The 16,843-nt window shown below is 32.9% G+C and overlaps 2 protein-coding genes across 3 annotated transcripts in view; one reads left to right on the forward strand and one right to left on the reverse strand.

Annotated features, from left to right (window-relative positions):
• LOC137923711 (uncharacterized) overlaps positions 1-1,898 on the reverse strand; it is a 138,143-nt gene extending 136,245 nt beyond the window's left edge. For both annotated transcript variants that reach the window (XM_068766959.1, XM_068766958.1), the window contains exon 1: positions 1,516-1,898. In XM_068766959.1, the coding sequence (XP_068623060.1) occupies positions 1,516-1,708 (193 nt within the window). In that variant the 5' untranslated portion in view covers positions 1,709-1,898. The remainder of the gene's footprint in view (positions 1-1,515) is intronic.
• Positions 1,899-3,010: 1,112 nt separating this feature from the next.
• LOC137923812 (RIB43A-like with coiled-coils protein 2) lies at positions 3,011-16,302 on the forward strand. Its single transcript, XM_068767082.1, has 9 exons — positions 3,011-3,182; positions 3,765-3,905; positions 4,943-5,103; positions 6,088-6,223; positions 8,052-8,156; positions 10,437-10,576; positions 14,520-14,607; positions 15,244-15,350; positions 16,161-16,302. Exons 1-9 carry the CDS (start codon positions 3,060-3,062, stop codon positions 16,300-16,302), a joined length of 1,143 nt encoding a protein of 380 aa, XP_068623183.1. The 5' UTR covers positions 3,011-3,059.
• Positions 16,303-16,843: the final 541 nt, after the last annotated feature.

The following is a 16,843-nucleotide window of genomic DNA, read 5'->3' on the forward strand; positions in this document are numbered from 1 at the left end:
ACAAACATACCGGTAAATGTTCTGGCATTTAAAAGTTTAATTAAAAAATAGAACGTAACAAAACAATAGTGGCATTCCGCATTTTTCTATCGATAAGCGTGCGTAATCGATTGTACTAAATCGAATTCAAGGACGACTCGGGCGCACGATTTAATGTCTATTTTCGCCCAGTTCTCGAGACATAAATACAGCTGAGAAATGTCCGGTCGGACAGACGAGTGGTCTAAACACGAGTTACCAAAATTTAAAACGTACTATTATATATATGAAATAATAATCAACTATTTCACATTATATACGCAACAATAAAAAATACTGCCTGCAATAATTTTATATTTTTATGGATGTCTAAGTAAATATATGTTTATGTAAATATATCTAGTAAATATATAAAAAATAGTTACAATTACTTCAAACTTCGTCCATTTCATAGGTTAACTGGAAGAGAATCCGTGTGCGCCTTTATATATACAATATTTAAAAAAATAAAATAAAACAATATCTGGTATTATTGTCCCAATCGTAAATAACTGGGTAACTAAAGTTTATCTTTATATATGATTTTACTCTACAATGTGTGTACATTCTCTCTCACGACTATCAAAACGGAAGGCGATATATACATATGTATTAATATCATCTAGAAATTTAGATATCATCCAATTTTTATTAATAGTTAAGACACTATTAAATCTTACTGCCATATCCATGGATAACAAAGACACGGTCATATACATTATATGATATACATATCTATATATATATATATATATATATATATATATATATATATATATATATATATATATATAACACATTTATATAGGCAAATGTAAGAATTACATATATAATAACTATAATAAAAGTGAATATTAATCCATTGGAAAACTCGGTCAATGTTCATAATTATTAAATGTAAATCATTTAGATAAATAAGATAGATCATCACAAAGTAAAGTCTTAGTGGTTATCATTGCTTATCCAAATCCAGTCAGAGATTTATAAATATTTCTATATTCGTCGCAAAATATATTCGTCATATAAATTAATTTAATAATATAAATGGCGCAAATGTCACGCTATTTAATTTTAAACATAAATATTTATAATTACATTAGTTTTTATGAAAATATCGATTAATAAAGAACTTCTTAGGAATTACACAAAATACAAAATCATACTCTACCATGATATACTTATGGATTAATCTGAATTATAAATATATGAACTATGTACTCGTTTATTGTCCCATATGAAACATATGACATAAACACACGCCGATCAGGGGACTAATAAAACATACAAGTTTATTTAGGGAATTGATAAATAACCAAATTAAAATTCGTAAACAATGTACGCATGCCAAAATACTAATTGGATATACATAATTATAACACTAAAAACATTTAAATAAATATTTATTTGGCATAAAATTTTGCTATGTCATTTATAAAAAAATATTTTTAAAAAATATGAAAGGACTGTAGAGAATATTAATGAATGGAAACAGTTTACCTTTTCTTCGTCCGAATGGCCCGCAGAAGGAGTTGCCTTTTCCGATTATATTATCATCAATGTATCTGATGAGGCTGGAGACATCCTCGGACTTGTGCCCGCGGGACAAGTTCCCCCATCTCGTCGGCAAATCTTCTTGCATGGATTCTGATTTACCTTTTGTGCCTCTAGATTTTTTTAAAACACTTATCATATTATAAATCACATCACAAAATACGATAGCTATTAAACTTCACTGTAATTTATAATGCACTGTCTCAATTAATTTAAATTTTTGAAGAAAAAAAATGTTTTTATAAAATTGTTTTAAGTATTTGTCCGCGCGAACTGAATACACGTCTTTACAAGGTCAAGTCAGCGGACGAGTGAAGCTCATAGCAGTCGCAACTACGAGCGCTGTGTTCATGCAATTGGCATCGCGGTACGGGACGCACAGACACAATAAACGGTGTTGCCATATGACTAATATTATTACCGTTTAGTGCTATATATCGTCTACATATATCCATATGTATATATATGTATACACATATAAATATATACGTATAGAGACATGTACATAATATATACTTAAATTTAAAATTAATGTACGCGCATATATATATATATATATAAATAAACATAAAAGTCTTCATCGTTTATTTTAAATATTTTTTTAATTTTATAGAAATCAAGTACAATGCAACTTCAACCAAATATCAAGAAATAATGTTTCCTCGAGATAAACCCAATTGTTTTTACTGACATTTAAATGTAACGGTTACGTGATAGAAAATGTAATTTTTTTGTTGTTTAATGTAAGTCATTGGCTATTACCTAATTAATTAAAAAAAAAAACAATAACGACGCAACGTAGAGCGTTTTATATACACAAATAAATATACACAAATTGTAATGCCTATTAGTAATATTAAAGCTGGCGATTTCTACTACATGTGTATGGATATATACATATAAATAAATATATATATATATATATATTTATATATTTATATATTTATATATTTATATATATATATATATATACATATAGGCGCGTACATTAATTTTAAATTTAAGTATATATTATGTACATGTCTCGATATGTATATATTTATATCTGTATTTTAGTCAAATTCCGCCGCAATCAAAGTCGCGGGCATAGTTTGTTGAATATTTTATTTCAATGTTACATTTATAAGCTGGAGCCCTGAGGTTCTGGAGTTGGACCACGGAACAGCAGAGGGCTGCATAGTACTTCCACGCAAAAGGTACACATGAACTTTTGGTTATCGAAAAACGTTGTATGCAACACGCTCTCAACCGGCCCAATTGGAAATCTATAAAAGAAGTCTATATCCAGCAGTAGACGTTCTATTGCAGAAACAATGATGGACATTTATATTTATGTAGACAACACTTTTATTTAGTATGAAGATCGTATCTATATACGTAACCTAGGCAATAAACAAATGAAGTTACTTTGACAACCAAAGCTGTTACTTCGTTACTAATATTGATTTTCAACATTCTATTTCGAAGACTCTGATATTAATTTTAATAAGATGATGAAACTACAAATAGCTAATGAACAGGACAGAAAGGAAGCTAAGAACAGGGAAAGGAGACGGCAGTGTGAACTCGAGAGAAGGTCCAGGATCTTTAACGCCAGAAATAGGAAAATAGGCGTGAGTAAATTTTATTTTGTCACGTCACACAAGTCGTTTTATTAGTTTTATTAAAATCGTCAATGTGTATAATAATAATTATTATACGCTGTTATGATCACTGTTTTTTTTTTAATTATTAACCTCTTACGTACTTACACAAGGCGAAGGGTTAATGATGTAAACGACTTAATGTATCACTCATTTGCTATCAATTATGGTACACCCTATCTAAAACTCAAGGTTTTTTTTCGGACATTTAAAATTCATTATTTACTATCTGTCTTTGAAGACTTCGAAAAGGCAGCATTCTAATAGAATTCCATTATGATCACTTTATACATGGTAATTAAAAATAAATGTAAAAGCCTTAAAGCTTTTTGCTAACAAATGAACTCTACATACCTTTAACCAATTATAAAGTTAGCAATTATAATTACTTGATACGTTTTTAAAAACATTACTATTTTTATAAAACGAGCTACAAAAACCAGTATTAAATTAATAAGGCTATTTGTTGCCTTCTACGAACTCGCCGTGAGTTTCTTAGCAAAAGGATATATTTCTTGACGCTTAAATAATATCGACGTTAATTATTTACAGGTTGATGTGCCTTTCCTGGAACGTCAGGTGGCGGAGAAGCGGGCTGAGAGGGAAGAACAGGAGAGGAAGAACCTCGCGTTTGCGCAGCAGATGATCAAAGATAGCAATCTCGCTGTAGTTCTAGAAGCTAGAGAAAGAGAGGTTGTTTCAATGTTTCCACTACCTTTAGGTGTTTCACCTCTGACGACCATGACCTCTTCTAACTCTACCAGCTGTGACCATTGGATTTATTCCATTACGTGATGTATGGAACTAATTGATAACCCCTGCAATATCTGGTCTGACTCCCCAAATGCCTAGTCATTATCGGCGGTGAACACATTCTAGAGCTTACTCGTAAATAGAACAAACGCTTATGTCTAATTTTTATATACCAAAATACTTAAACTAGTAATAAAATCGTACGGTGATAATTGATAAGTGCATATACTGTCAATCGATTTCGATCTGAAATTTATTAATCAATTTTATATATATATTGTATGTATCTCTACCAACAGCATACACATGGAAGCTGGTTTCTGTTAGATGTCGACGCTGTTAGCCATGTAGGGATGTTACAGCTTCCTCTATCATCACATTAAAGCATTTACATCAGTTAACATTGTCAGGCATTAATTTCAAATTACACGTACACTATTCACTGGTATCGTTACAGCGTAAACAAAATATAAATATAATTACCTGCCTATTCTTCGAGTATTGAGTACATTATAGAAAATAATTGTAAAAAAGAGCAAAACTTATTGTACTACTTATTATACATCACAAAAGTACAATTGGTATTGATAAAGCATTTCGGATTTATTAAACGCAATTTTCGGATGAATTGAAAAAGTTTGTATTTAAATAACATCTCTCTTTGTTACACGAAAAAAGAAGAATTAATAACGTATAAAGAATAAAGACGTAACCTGACTACACTAACGCGCGGTACTGGGGTTCCGGTCAGACCAATGCAATTAATTACAACTTAATAGAACTTAATGTGTGTATAGTTTAAAAAATTAATAGATTAAACTAATACAACAATGTTTGTTGAATTAAACGCAGTGCTTTTAAAATGTTAATAATTGTTTTTTTCATTTAAATTATAGAAAGACGTAAATATTTTTTACGAAGTCTGTTTTTTTGTTACTCCTTAAAATACTATTATACTTACATGCTAACTTTAATAGGAGCGCCGTCGCATTGGTCTCGAGATCAACGAGTACAGGCAGCGATACCAGCGACCCGAGGATCGGCGCGAGTATGACCTGAACGACCCCGATGTCCTGAAGAAACAACTGCCACCACGGGCAACCGATGATACGCCCGTTGGCATGTCCAGCGCTCAGAAGTAAGATTTCAAAAAATGTATTAACCTAAACAAGTGTAATACTAAGAAAGAGACGCAAGTGGCACACAATGCGAAACATAACTACCACCGTTAATTTACTCTACATGTGTTTCACCCCTCCACGGGGCATCCTCAAATATTACACCGACCAGTGCCAAACACCGAAGTGTAAGATGTCCTCCCACAAAGTGAACAGACAATCTTGTCAAAGTCGTCGAAAGATGCTGGGATACAGGTCACTTCTAAGCGGCCCTATGGGAAATCTTTGTGAGAGGTCAATGTCCAGCAGTAGACTTAAACTGAAATGATAATGATGATTAACCTTGTAATATATTTAAAAAAGTTACCGGCTACGTTCAAAAAGCTACGAAACAGCTTCCGTTCCGTTCGTCTAAAATATGGCAATGCTTGAAGATGAAAGTATTTGACCAGTGTGTATTACCAGTGATGATATATAAGCTGTGGTCGTTTACGATAAGCCTTATAAAAGAGATCAAGGTCACATATGCCCGGAGCTAACTGCGAGATCAAATCTGAAATGAGGAGATCTGCAAAAGAACTATGATAAAGAACGTAGCTCGAAGAATTACTCGTCTGAAGGGGCAGGGGGCTTAGCACATAGCTCATATAACCGAATTCCGTTGGAGCCGAAAAGTTCTTTAGTGCGGCCTAAAGCAGGATGGATACGGAATGAGTTGGACTTCCACTAAGCGGACCGACGATATAGACAAGATCGCCGGAACTCGTTTAATGCATTGCAATAGGCGCCTATCGACAAACTAATTATGACAAGAACTATTTTCCTTACGATAATTATCCGCACAAACACAGATCTACTATCTTTTAATCATTTATAAGGCGTTAAGCAACATTTAAAATAACTAAAGTCATATGGTTATTTCACTAGATACATTAATAAATCGAAATATGCACGCTCAGGTTTTTATAATAAAATCTCCTTTATACACTACGGCAATATTTTAGATTTGAAGGCGAAGATCTTGAATATGAGGAACGCAAGAAGATAATGGCGGAACAGAAGAACGCCTGGCTAGAGCAGCAGGTCCAGGAGCGCAAAGCAGCAGAAGAGGAAAGAAGGCAAGCAGAAGAAGCTTATATGGTATGCAAACATAATTTATAAATAAAATTCGTTCATGATAGAGATATACTCGTATTTTGTAAGTTTCTTTAATAACAATAATTTTACCTTCATTATATAAGGACTTTATTTAAGGATTTTTAATTTACAGTTAATAATTACTTTACAAACGGTAATAATTTTTCATTTTTTTATGAAATCAGAATTAATTTAGTTAACTGTTCTAATTTCGATCGAATAATTTTAAAATAGAACAATCAAACCGTCGAGTATTCATAAATGTTGAAGGCGGGGAAAGTGTCTATTGTTATTAAAGATAAGAATGAAAAATGAAATGTCTTCCGCGCACCGGACACTGTGGGTGTTGGGAGGCGTCTTAAGGGACACCTTCCTCTGGTACATCAAGTGCACCGTGACGTTTCCTCAATTCATCGGAATAAATCAATCATCGTAAATCACCGGCTTCCTCTACGCTAATGCAGGCGGTTTGCTAACGGTTCGACTTGCGCTTGGATTACATTTAGGATCGTGTCCTGTCATCGAAATATAAACAAAACTAAATATGTTCTGTAATAATGTTCTGATGTTTTTAGCTTTATTGTAATCCATTTAATTGTATCTGTAGTTAAATTAATTCATCCCTTTACTGTACTAATACCAAACGAGAAGTCAAAATCCTTTGCCCTCAGGCAAGAAATGACAGCAATGATATCGATGATCATGCAAGAACTTTGGACTATTATTCAATTCTTGTGCACTCTTAAATGCAAAATGTAAAACGGCCTGCGTGCATCGTGTTCCAACGAACTTAACAGAGTCCATTTTGTGAATAGATATTCTCCACTGCGCTTGCAGCGCCCCAAGGGTTATCCCTTCTGCGTGCTATGAGGCGTGCCCAGTGCTACTTCAATCTTTTAATCCGCTGAGCTGTGTTGATTACTTTCGTTCGTCTACAGAATCCTCCATTCCATTTCAATTAACCTAGGTTCATGTACAAATATTTTTACATGGCAGTTTTTAAAATCTCCTTTCATGCTGATATGCATTTTGCCTCTTAAAAACAAGACTTCGTTCTATAGATGGATCAAAGTTCATTGGAAAATCGCAAAGCTCATTTGCCATTCTTAAACCCCAAGATTTTTGAAATTAGTATCACTTTTCCAGAGCTTGTTGAAGCCCCTTCTTCGATGGGCTGTGAATTTAACACTTTAACATAACCATATTAGTCCATTTGACGGCATTTATAAAAGTTATCGAGCTGGATAAATGTTGGAATCCTTTCACTACTATGTATGTAATTATTATATCAGCGAATAAAGCAATTTTAGCGGCAAATATAGGGACTGGGTCACACTTTTTTAATCCGCGAATAGTGAAAACGCAAATGATAGAAGCGCGGATTAGGAAATTTTACTGTACAAATATATTTGAACTAAGATGAACATGCTATAAATGTGATGGTATTGATAAATGTTTTTACGCATATTTATTACTTTATTACTAAGAAGTTTTTGTACACACATCTACAGAAGACAAGTTCTTGCTTGAGGTATAGTCGTCAATCTGCTTCTAATTTCCATCAAGATGGACTTTTCTGGCGTTCTTTTCATAAAGTACACAAGAAGTTACTATGAATAAACCCAGGTGAATTAAAAATATGAATAAATTAAACTTCGATATCGACAATTAAAATCCTAAGTTTTTGGAACTGTGACTGTTAACACCTATTATAGAAAATTACAACGGTGTCATACTTTTATTAGTTATCTTTATAAATACAACTTTTTTAACTTGCCATTTAAGCAATCTAGTATGTAGTCGTTCATTTAAAAATGTAGCTAATACTTAGATGGCGATAAAATCACGCGACGCACGCGCCAGCGAGCTGGATAAGCTGGAACGAGAATGCCGCTACCGCCTCGGACAAGCTAATCTACGCTACAACGAAGCTCTGGTAAACTCTTATGCTATAAAACCATTATTATTTCATTTGTAAAGTTGAGAAATCTAATTCTGATATTATGGACTTCTCATAAATCAACGTCAAGTATAAATCCGTTCATAGAGCGGGTAATCAATAAAAGCAAAAGATTTGTAGTTATAGCAATAAAAAGATGAACTCAAGTTTCATAAGAATCGTTTACTTCTTTGGTCCGCAATAATTGTTTTTATTTACATAGATATTTATATTTGTCTGGGTACGGTTGACGTTGATTTATAACAAACAGTATATAGCGCTGAACAATATTGTGTGACAGCATTACTCTGTGAAGACAACGTGATAGCAAAAGCAAGCTGTAAAAGTCGGTCAGCATGTGTGAGTACTGGAAAATTCTTTTCCTACAAAGCGATGGAACTTGCAAAAACAAAGTAAATCCATAGAATGCTGAGATGTTAGGATTCTCATCTGAATACCCTTATCATCATCATCATCATCATCACCACCATCACCACCACCACCACCATCATCATCATCATCATCGTCATCATCATCAATATTTCGCCGGAAAATATTTATTGCTGAATATGTCCTCCCCATAGATGAAAGCGATCTACATTCAGGGTCTTGTGACGATCTTAACAAAGTCGTCTGTGTGGACGTCCAACGATGCGATTTCTGATTTGTGATCTCCACTCCAGAACCTTAAAACCATATTTTCGTCTACGGATCTCTTCATGACTGATTCGATCTGAAAACCCTACTAAAGAATTTTTTTTCTGTAAATTATAATTATAGCATTAATTATGATTAACATTTCAACTATTAACGATAACTATTTTACATTACAAATCAAGGATGAAAAAATATGTTCTAGCACGCTACTACTGCGGTTAAAGTGTATACACACCTTAAATCAATAATTTCTATTATACACGTATGCGATTACGCAAAAGAATATTTACTAACCAACTCAAACTAGATTATTATTTATTTTAAAACTCATCTAATGCTTCCGCTACTTTTTGTTGTATCTCAAATGTACACAGATTTACTTTTAATGCTATTTAATAATACATTTATTGCATACAATATAATTATAGTAATTGAATTTATCAAACTCAAACACTTAAAAAACTAATGTAGTAATAAATAGGCATACTATTCTTCAATTCGAGAAATTCATATAAACATTGCTTTGTTGTTCCAACCGGAATAGTGTCAGTGTGTGTGTATACGTGTGTATGTGCGCTTGTTTTTGTGTATGTGTGCAAGCGGACTTATTTAGCATGGGTCCGCGGAGAAGAAGCAGCGCGCTAGACGTCCACGAGCAGTATTGAGATTAATTAAATAAATATAGTACGTGGTAATAACCAAACCAAGAAATCATATGCGTTGAAGATTAGACCGCCAGTCGTCCAATAAGCCCCAAGTTTTCATAAGCATTGGCGTTGCTTTTCGTTTTTTTGTTTTGCATTATTTTGTTGTTCTGTATTTTAATCAATATTCATTTGAGCCTTGATATAAAAATACAATAGTTGCGCTATTTTATTCTTCATTTCGGCTGATCTACGTCCACTACAAGGCACAGACCTTCCCAAAAAATAGCCACGATGACAGGTCCTGCGCACCTGCATCCAGTGACGTCACGCGTCCTCAATTATGTCGTCGTTCCACCTAGTAAAGCCACCACGCCCCGTCCACCGGCTGGTGGAGAGGTACTCGCGCTACTCGAGAACCTTTCGACCCTTTCAGCTATCGGTAAACACAAGCGATACCCCGTCCACTGTTACTTCAAACAACCAATTTTTCAGACTACGTTGGTGATCTTGGTTCTTTTGCGGACCTCCTATAGTTGCGCTATACATGGTCCGTATATATACAGATGATTGGTTATATTGTAAAAACTTGAAAGGGGGAGAGTATAGTACTATTAAGTATCATAATTTATATATAAATGAAGTAGTATAAGCTCATACGCCTTAGTAATATACACTCTAAGCAAAAATCACTGGTTTCCGAAATTATAAATAACGTATCTTTACGTAAATATAGTAACAAAAAGCGTTCAAAATTCTGATCACGCGTATAAGGAATTAAAAAAATTAATTAATATAACGTAATTTAGAAGTGGTAACACTATACAGATTGATTATAAATAGGTGTAAAGGCCCTAAAAAAGTTTTTGCTGACAAGTGATTTATATATTCCATACATAGCTTTTACAAATTATAGACAATAATCATATGTATTCCATCTATTTATATCCTTCAATTGTTTTTTTTTTATTTATAGGCAGCAGAACGTAAGCAAATTCAACAGATCATGAAGGAACAGGAAGAAGCCGACAACACCGCGGAGATGTACAACAACTTGACTTCGGACATGCTCACTGAAAATCCGGACGTGGCTAAGAGTGCGCTGGGCAAGGATAGGTAAAATATAGAATCCATTTTTCAACGCAGATAAATAATCGCAAGCTGTCACATTGACATTCACCTAATATTGAGTATATTATCTACCTAGGAATATTACTACGAGAAGTTGTTACTTAGTATGGACTTCCGCAAAATAACGCCTGAATTTCTTAGATATTACTACGAGAAAAATTATTTTTTTTTTCTATTACGTCATCATCATTTTATCCGTAGGCCAGAGACAGAGGGACATTTGTCCAACAGTGGTTATCTTATGACCGAATGATGAAAATGACTGTCTTATTACAAAAAATCATCTCTGTCGATGTTATGAATTATTACAAGGACTTCGAATTATCATGATATGAGCATGACATATGAACCTTGCCACGAAACTTACACTTTTGGTTAAGATCCAGAGGATTAGATGAAAATCAGTATATACATATATATATACTGATCATCATATGTATTGATTTCCATACCGTTATATATATATATATATATATATATATATATATATATATATATATATATATATATGTATGTGTATATATATATATATATATATATATATATATATGTATGTATGTAAGGTAAAATACCCAGTAGATGACACCTTAACGATTTATCGAGATGTTTATTGAGATAGTTTGGTATGAAATCATCTTAGACGGAACTGCTTGTCATTACTGGTTGCGCTAATTATTCCCCTTTCAGAATGTGACAAGATTGTAGCAATAAAACTAATGTGTATTTTTATGTTATTTTTTAATAACATAAAAGTACTATGTCGAGTAGTTGACACCTAGTGGAAACTAAAATATTCAGTAGTTGACACTTTTTTTTTTCAGTAGTTGACATAGGTATGCTTAAATTTTTATGAAGGTACAAAATGTATACAAAAAAGATATCAGCTAGTTCCATAAAAAATCTAATTCGGGGACAGAGTATACATTTCTTGTCTGACTCATTTTTAATGGCTCGTTGATATGATACAACACGTCTTCCCAATTATAGTCCAAAAGATCCACTTTTGGAGGCCATTTCCAAAGTCTTCCACATTTCTGCATTGCCGAAATAGAAGCAGCTGTTTTGGTAACATGAGTAATAACCCCTGGAAATGACTCTTCTTCTTAATAAAATACTACATACTCTCCTACCTTTCTCTGTACTGGATTTTTAAGATTGTTTTCAGGTATGTTTTCTCCATCGCTCTTATTTTGAGACTCATTTTCACTGTCAAGAGTAATGCCATCAGTATCTGTGTCAGAACTATCATCGAAATTGAACAATACCCTCTTTTCAGTCTTTTTCTTACACTTCTGAATCTTCGCTTTTTTTGTTTTTTCATTATCTTCTCTTTTCTTTTGTCTTTCAGCAGCACGTTCCATTTTTATTTTTTCTAATTCGTCCTTTTTTGCTAATTTCTTTCTAAAGTATTCTTGACACAGATGTCCCGAAACTATGGCAGGCATTCTTTCTTTTGTAGGTCGTATTTTTTTTATTTCTTCTTGATTTTTATTGTAATAGAAATGACTTTTGAAGGGGCTGGGGATTTCCGCTGACAATGAAGGTCCAGCTTGGCAAAGGTTCGTACCAATTTCAGAAGATTCTTCAAAAACCGTAGAAATGTTGTTTTCAGATGCTAGGTTGTTATCTTCGTTAATTTCGTTATTGCACTCATTGATGCCACCAGAAGTGAGCGTAGTAATACCGCTTGCTTCTGTAGATAATAATAGATTAATATCTTCACTGCTTTCTTTGGTAGGCTCGTTGATAACAGAGGTATTTATCAAACAACTTTCTATTTCAATTTTGTATTTTGCCATAGTTCAAACAGTGACAAATCTTTTTCATCCAACTCATTTTTATCTCCATTGCGAAATGTAATGAGCTTGCTTTGTGGAATACTAGATTGAGAAACCGAAGCCCTTCTTTTAAAAATCCTCAAACCTCGTTCCTCAACATTCGTGAGTTGATCACCTTCATTGTTTAGTGGGACAGAGACAATTTCTGGGTTCCATGGAAATAGCCCACATTTCCTAAAACCATTTTCGAAGATTGTTGCGTTCTGTGTAGTGTCGATAACTTCTGTTAATAATTTTGGAAAATCTTTTTTCTTAAAGATTGGAGATTCTTAATTAGATAATCTCCATTCGTGAACCTTTTGTTACCAATGCTCTTTCAGCGTTCTGAAAACCGCAACATCCATTGGTTGTAATAGATGTGTTGCATTGGGGTGCAGAGCAATAAGGATAATCCCTTTTTTTTACAAAACGGACTCACTTGTAAACTTAGGTGAGACTGATGCCCATCTACAAAAAGAATGACCGGCAAAAGAATATTTCTTTCTCTAGCCAAGGATGGAAAATGTCAACAATAAATTCAAAAAACGCCTCGCAAGTCATCTAACCAGAATCTGTTTTATCTATTAAGGCTATCTTGTGTATAATTTCTAAAATTTCTTTTTGTCGGTGGCATCTAAAAAACCAAAAAAAAAATTCAATAGTTGACACTTACAGCTCTAATAGTTGACACCTCCTGTCAACTACTGAACAAAATAATTCAAAATTATTTTAGAAGATAAAATAGAGTAATTTAACGTATAGGTAGCATAATTTCAATAAATAAAACATTATTAGCAAATTATACTACAATCCATAAGTTGACACTCACATGTCAACTACTGAAATCTATGTGATTTCGAGTTTCAGTAATTGGCATGACACCATTTATATAGTTTTTATTGAATTTGATTTTAAATAATATGCATTCACGCTTCAAGCTCTAATATAATTAAAGAAATTAATGTTTATTTGACAAAGTAAAATAATATTACTTTTCCAACATTAAAATTCTTCCCGCTTGCTCTTAACAAACTTCACAAGAAAATAACAATAAAAATGGTGCGAAACGTGCGGTTGCCGTCATGCAAACGGGGTAACTAGCGGTGTTGTATAAGACGCCACGTTAGTTGGTTTTTGTGCTGCAAGATGTCTGTACTATACCTTAGACACCATCTCGATTTATGGCAACCTGTATTTTTCTTAATATTTTATTTTCTTCCTCAAAGTGTCAACTACTGGTACAGTGTCAATTACTGGTGGTTTTACCTTATGTATATATTAAAAAAATTTGCATAGTAATGATTGGCACTAGAGTAGTAACGTAAATAAGTTTTTAGGTTCATAAGCTAATTATAACTACGAGATATTAAATTTTTTATTTCAACTATTTACTTTAGAGCAAAGAAAAGAACAACATTTAAACGGGATTATAATAATATAACGGATTGCTTTGAATTAATATTTGGTGACACTTTGAAAAAGCAATCACGATTTGTAAGAAGCGTTTTTAAAATTTCGTATTATTACATATTTATATTAATTATTGTTTACTGTCTGTCCCTGCAAACTGTAGTTCCACAAGTTGTGGATTCTTGTATTTCAGATCATGTTACACAATATGATGGGGAATAATGGGTGAAAAATATTTAAATCTTTTTGCTGACAATTAAGCTATACATTCACCCCTTTATAGTTTTTAAACCTATAACCGTCACCCTATACACGTTAAAAGAATTTTAAAACGTAGAAACACGTGTAGTAAATGTTTAAAATAAAACTATTTTTTAAAATACAAAAAATGTCAAAAAAAATTGTATTCAGTAAGAAATACTAAAATAAATATTTCCTTTGATATAAATTATTATTAACCCTAAAAGCGGGTGGGATTGCTTCGATTATAAGAGACACGATAGATTCCATTTTTACAACGACCTTTTACAAGCTTTCTCAACAGTAACTAAATCATTATAACCTCTGAATATAGTCAATAAAATATGGGCGGACTAATGATTAATTAATTTTAAATTATTTCGTGTAATGAACTAGAAATATTAAAATATTTATGATGTTACAAAACTATCTGAATGAATATAAACAGCTTATTATTTCAGGGCCATTGGATTTATGTACAAGGGCATGAATCAAGAGGAGTTGAAGAAATTCTACGCCGGGCAAAAGGAACAAATGGTCGCAAACAAGGTTCTTTGTTTACTTTGAATATATATTTGTGAGGAGATCTGCTAAAAAACCAAGGTCACGTAACTCGAAGAATTCTTCGTCTGAAAGAGCAGTGAGCGAGGCTGCTCGTACAATCGTCGACCTACAGCTTCTAGAGTGGGTAGTTGCGGCGTGATTACGCCCACACTAGGGTCTAGTCTAGGCCGTGTGAAGTCACTGGATACTGGCAACACAAGACCGGTGATCCTAGCGATCTTTTCGGGGGGGAAGGGGTTCTATGTCTTCCAGTGGACGTCTATCAATTGACTTGATGATGACTATATACTTTGTTTTTTTGACGTTGTTGATTACGACGACGACAGATAATGTAGACTTTCTGTTAAAGGTTGAGAATAAATTGTTCCAAATACGTTACGCAATAATTTTATAATCCAGTAATCTTGCTTTTGTAAAGGTTATTTTTAACTATATTGTCATTAGTTTATTATTTTTTCTGAAACCATTGAATTTTTGTTATGGTATATCGTACATTAATTAATAAAATAAAGCTGGACATTCGGCCTTTAGAGCTTTTACATCTATTACTTATCACCCATTAGGTAGTATATTTGTTTAGAAATAAAATCAAAAAGAAAATAATTTTTACCATGTAATTAGATAAAGAAAGAGGCGGAAGAAAAGATGGAAGCAGAGTGGCAGGCTTTGGCGAAATCTATACAACGAGAAGTCGCTCGGCAGGACATTCAGGATAAGAGAATGAGAAGGTATCATCACTCAAATACACACACAAAAACGCAATAAGTATTCGAATCAAAATGACTATTTAAGTAGGTATTTACACGCACTTTTGAATCGCCTATTATTTTAACATATAAAAAGGCCAGTGCAGTCAGTCCCTTACTAAGCTAACGCCGGCTCGGAATGCTGATCCGCTGAAAAGAACTAACGAGTATCTTAACAGTTGCTCTTTTAAAACGAAATTTAAAAAGTGCGACTACTGCAACAAGCAAATGAAACAAAATCCACTGGAAACAATTTAAAGCACAAAGCTTTCTACTGTAGTGTTAATTGCTGATTAGAAGCATAAACTAAATTTAATTCTTTATAATTCTTTATTGAATCTGTGTTTATTTTCTGGCTAAAAAGATTTAGGCAAAATAATTTGTAAGATAAGTATTTTACCACACTAAAAAGATTTATTGAAAACTTGCAACTTATTTTCTTTTAGTAGTAAATTTTTAGTGATCTGTGAATGTGAAAACATTTGTATAGTTTTTAATTTTTATGTAACGTTTAGTTTTGTAAAAAAGTTTATTGCATAATTATTTAAAGTGATAAATAATAGTTAACCATAAAGTTCAAATGCAAAAGACGTACAGACGTCGACGTTTGTAATTTAAAGCAAACTGCACGAGTTTGTATGACACCAAATAATTAATATTTAATTATTTTGTAATAATAAAATTAATGATACTGATTTGGGTCTCATTTTTTAGAGTTATAGATTAAAAAGTATTTCACTTTCAATGACAATGACATTGCTAGAAGATTACTAAAACTATAAATTTCCACAGGGAAATCGCTAAACAACTTATGGAGGAGAACCACTTAATGGCGCTGCAGCAGAAAGAGAAGGAGAAGTACTTCAAGGAAGTGGTTTATAACAACACGCCAACCGATGATTATTATTCCCAATTCAATACAACTACAAGATAAAACGAATAGCCTTATGCTAATTTAAAAAAAAACTCATACTTTGCTGTCAATGTTTCACGTTAAATGTCAAAGTTAAATTTCGTTTGTCATAATATTAATTTTTTTGGCTGTTGTTTATTTATTTATTAGCACGTAATAAATTTCGATGCTTTTTTGTCTATGGAGTCTTATTTCTCTTTTTCATCGGCATCATTTCAATATCCGTGTCAATAATTTGGATTAATATGATATGCAAATAATGAATTACATGTAAAATAAAAATTTTAATTCTCGTCATTTCAGCCACAGGATGTCCACTGTTAGACCTGCATCTTAACCCTTCGTTTCAGTGTCGGGAACGATTTTTTTAAATAAAAAATGAAATATTATTGTTTATGATCCTGTGGTCTGTAGTACATCCAGAGCAAGCAATTTTAAACTGTATTTTTAAGGAGATTCGATATAATTTAGCCTACTTTATTTCGGGATGATCTGACCCGCATACACCCGGGGAGTTCGGACAGATTTGTCCATAGGCAGCCGTCAAGTTAATACCCCAGAT

Source organism: Battus philenor, unplaced genomic scaffold (genome assembly GCF_028537555.1).
Source record: "Battus philenor isolate CCGP_79_NKW_IND1 unplaced genomic scaffold, ilBatPhil1.0.hap1 SCAF_22, whole genome shotgun sequence".
In the NCBI taxonomy this organism is placed as follows: domain Eukaryota; kingdom Metazoa; phylum Arthropoda; class Insecta; order Lepidoptera; family Papilionidae; genus Battus; species Battus philenor.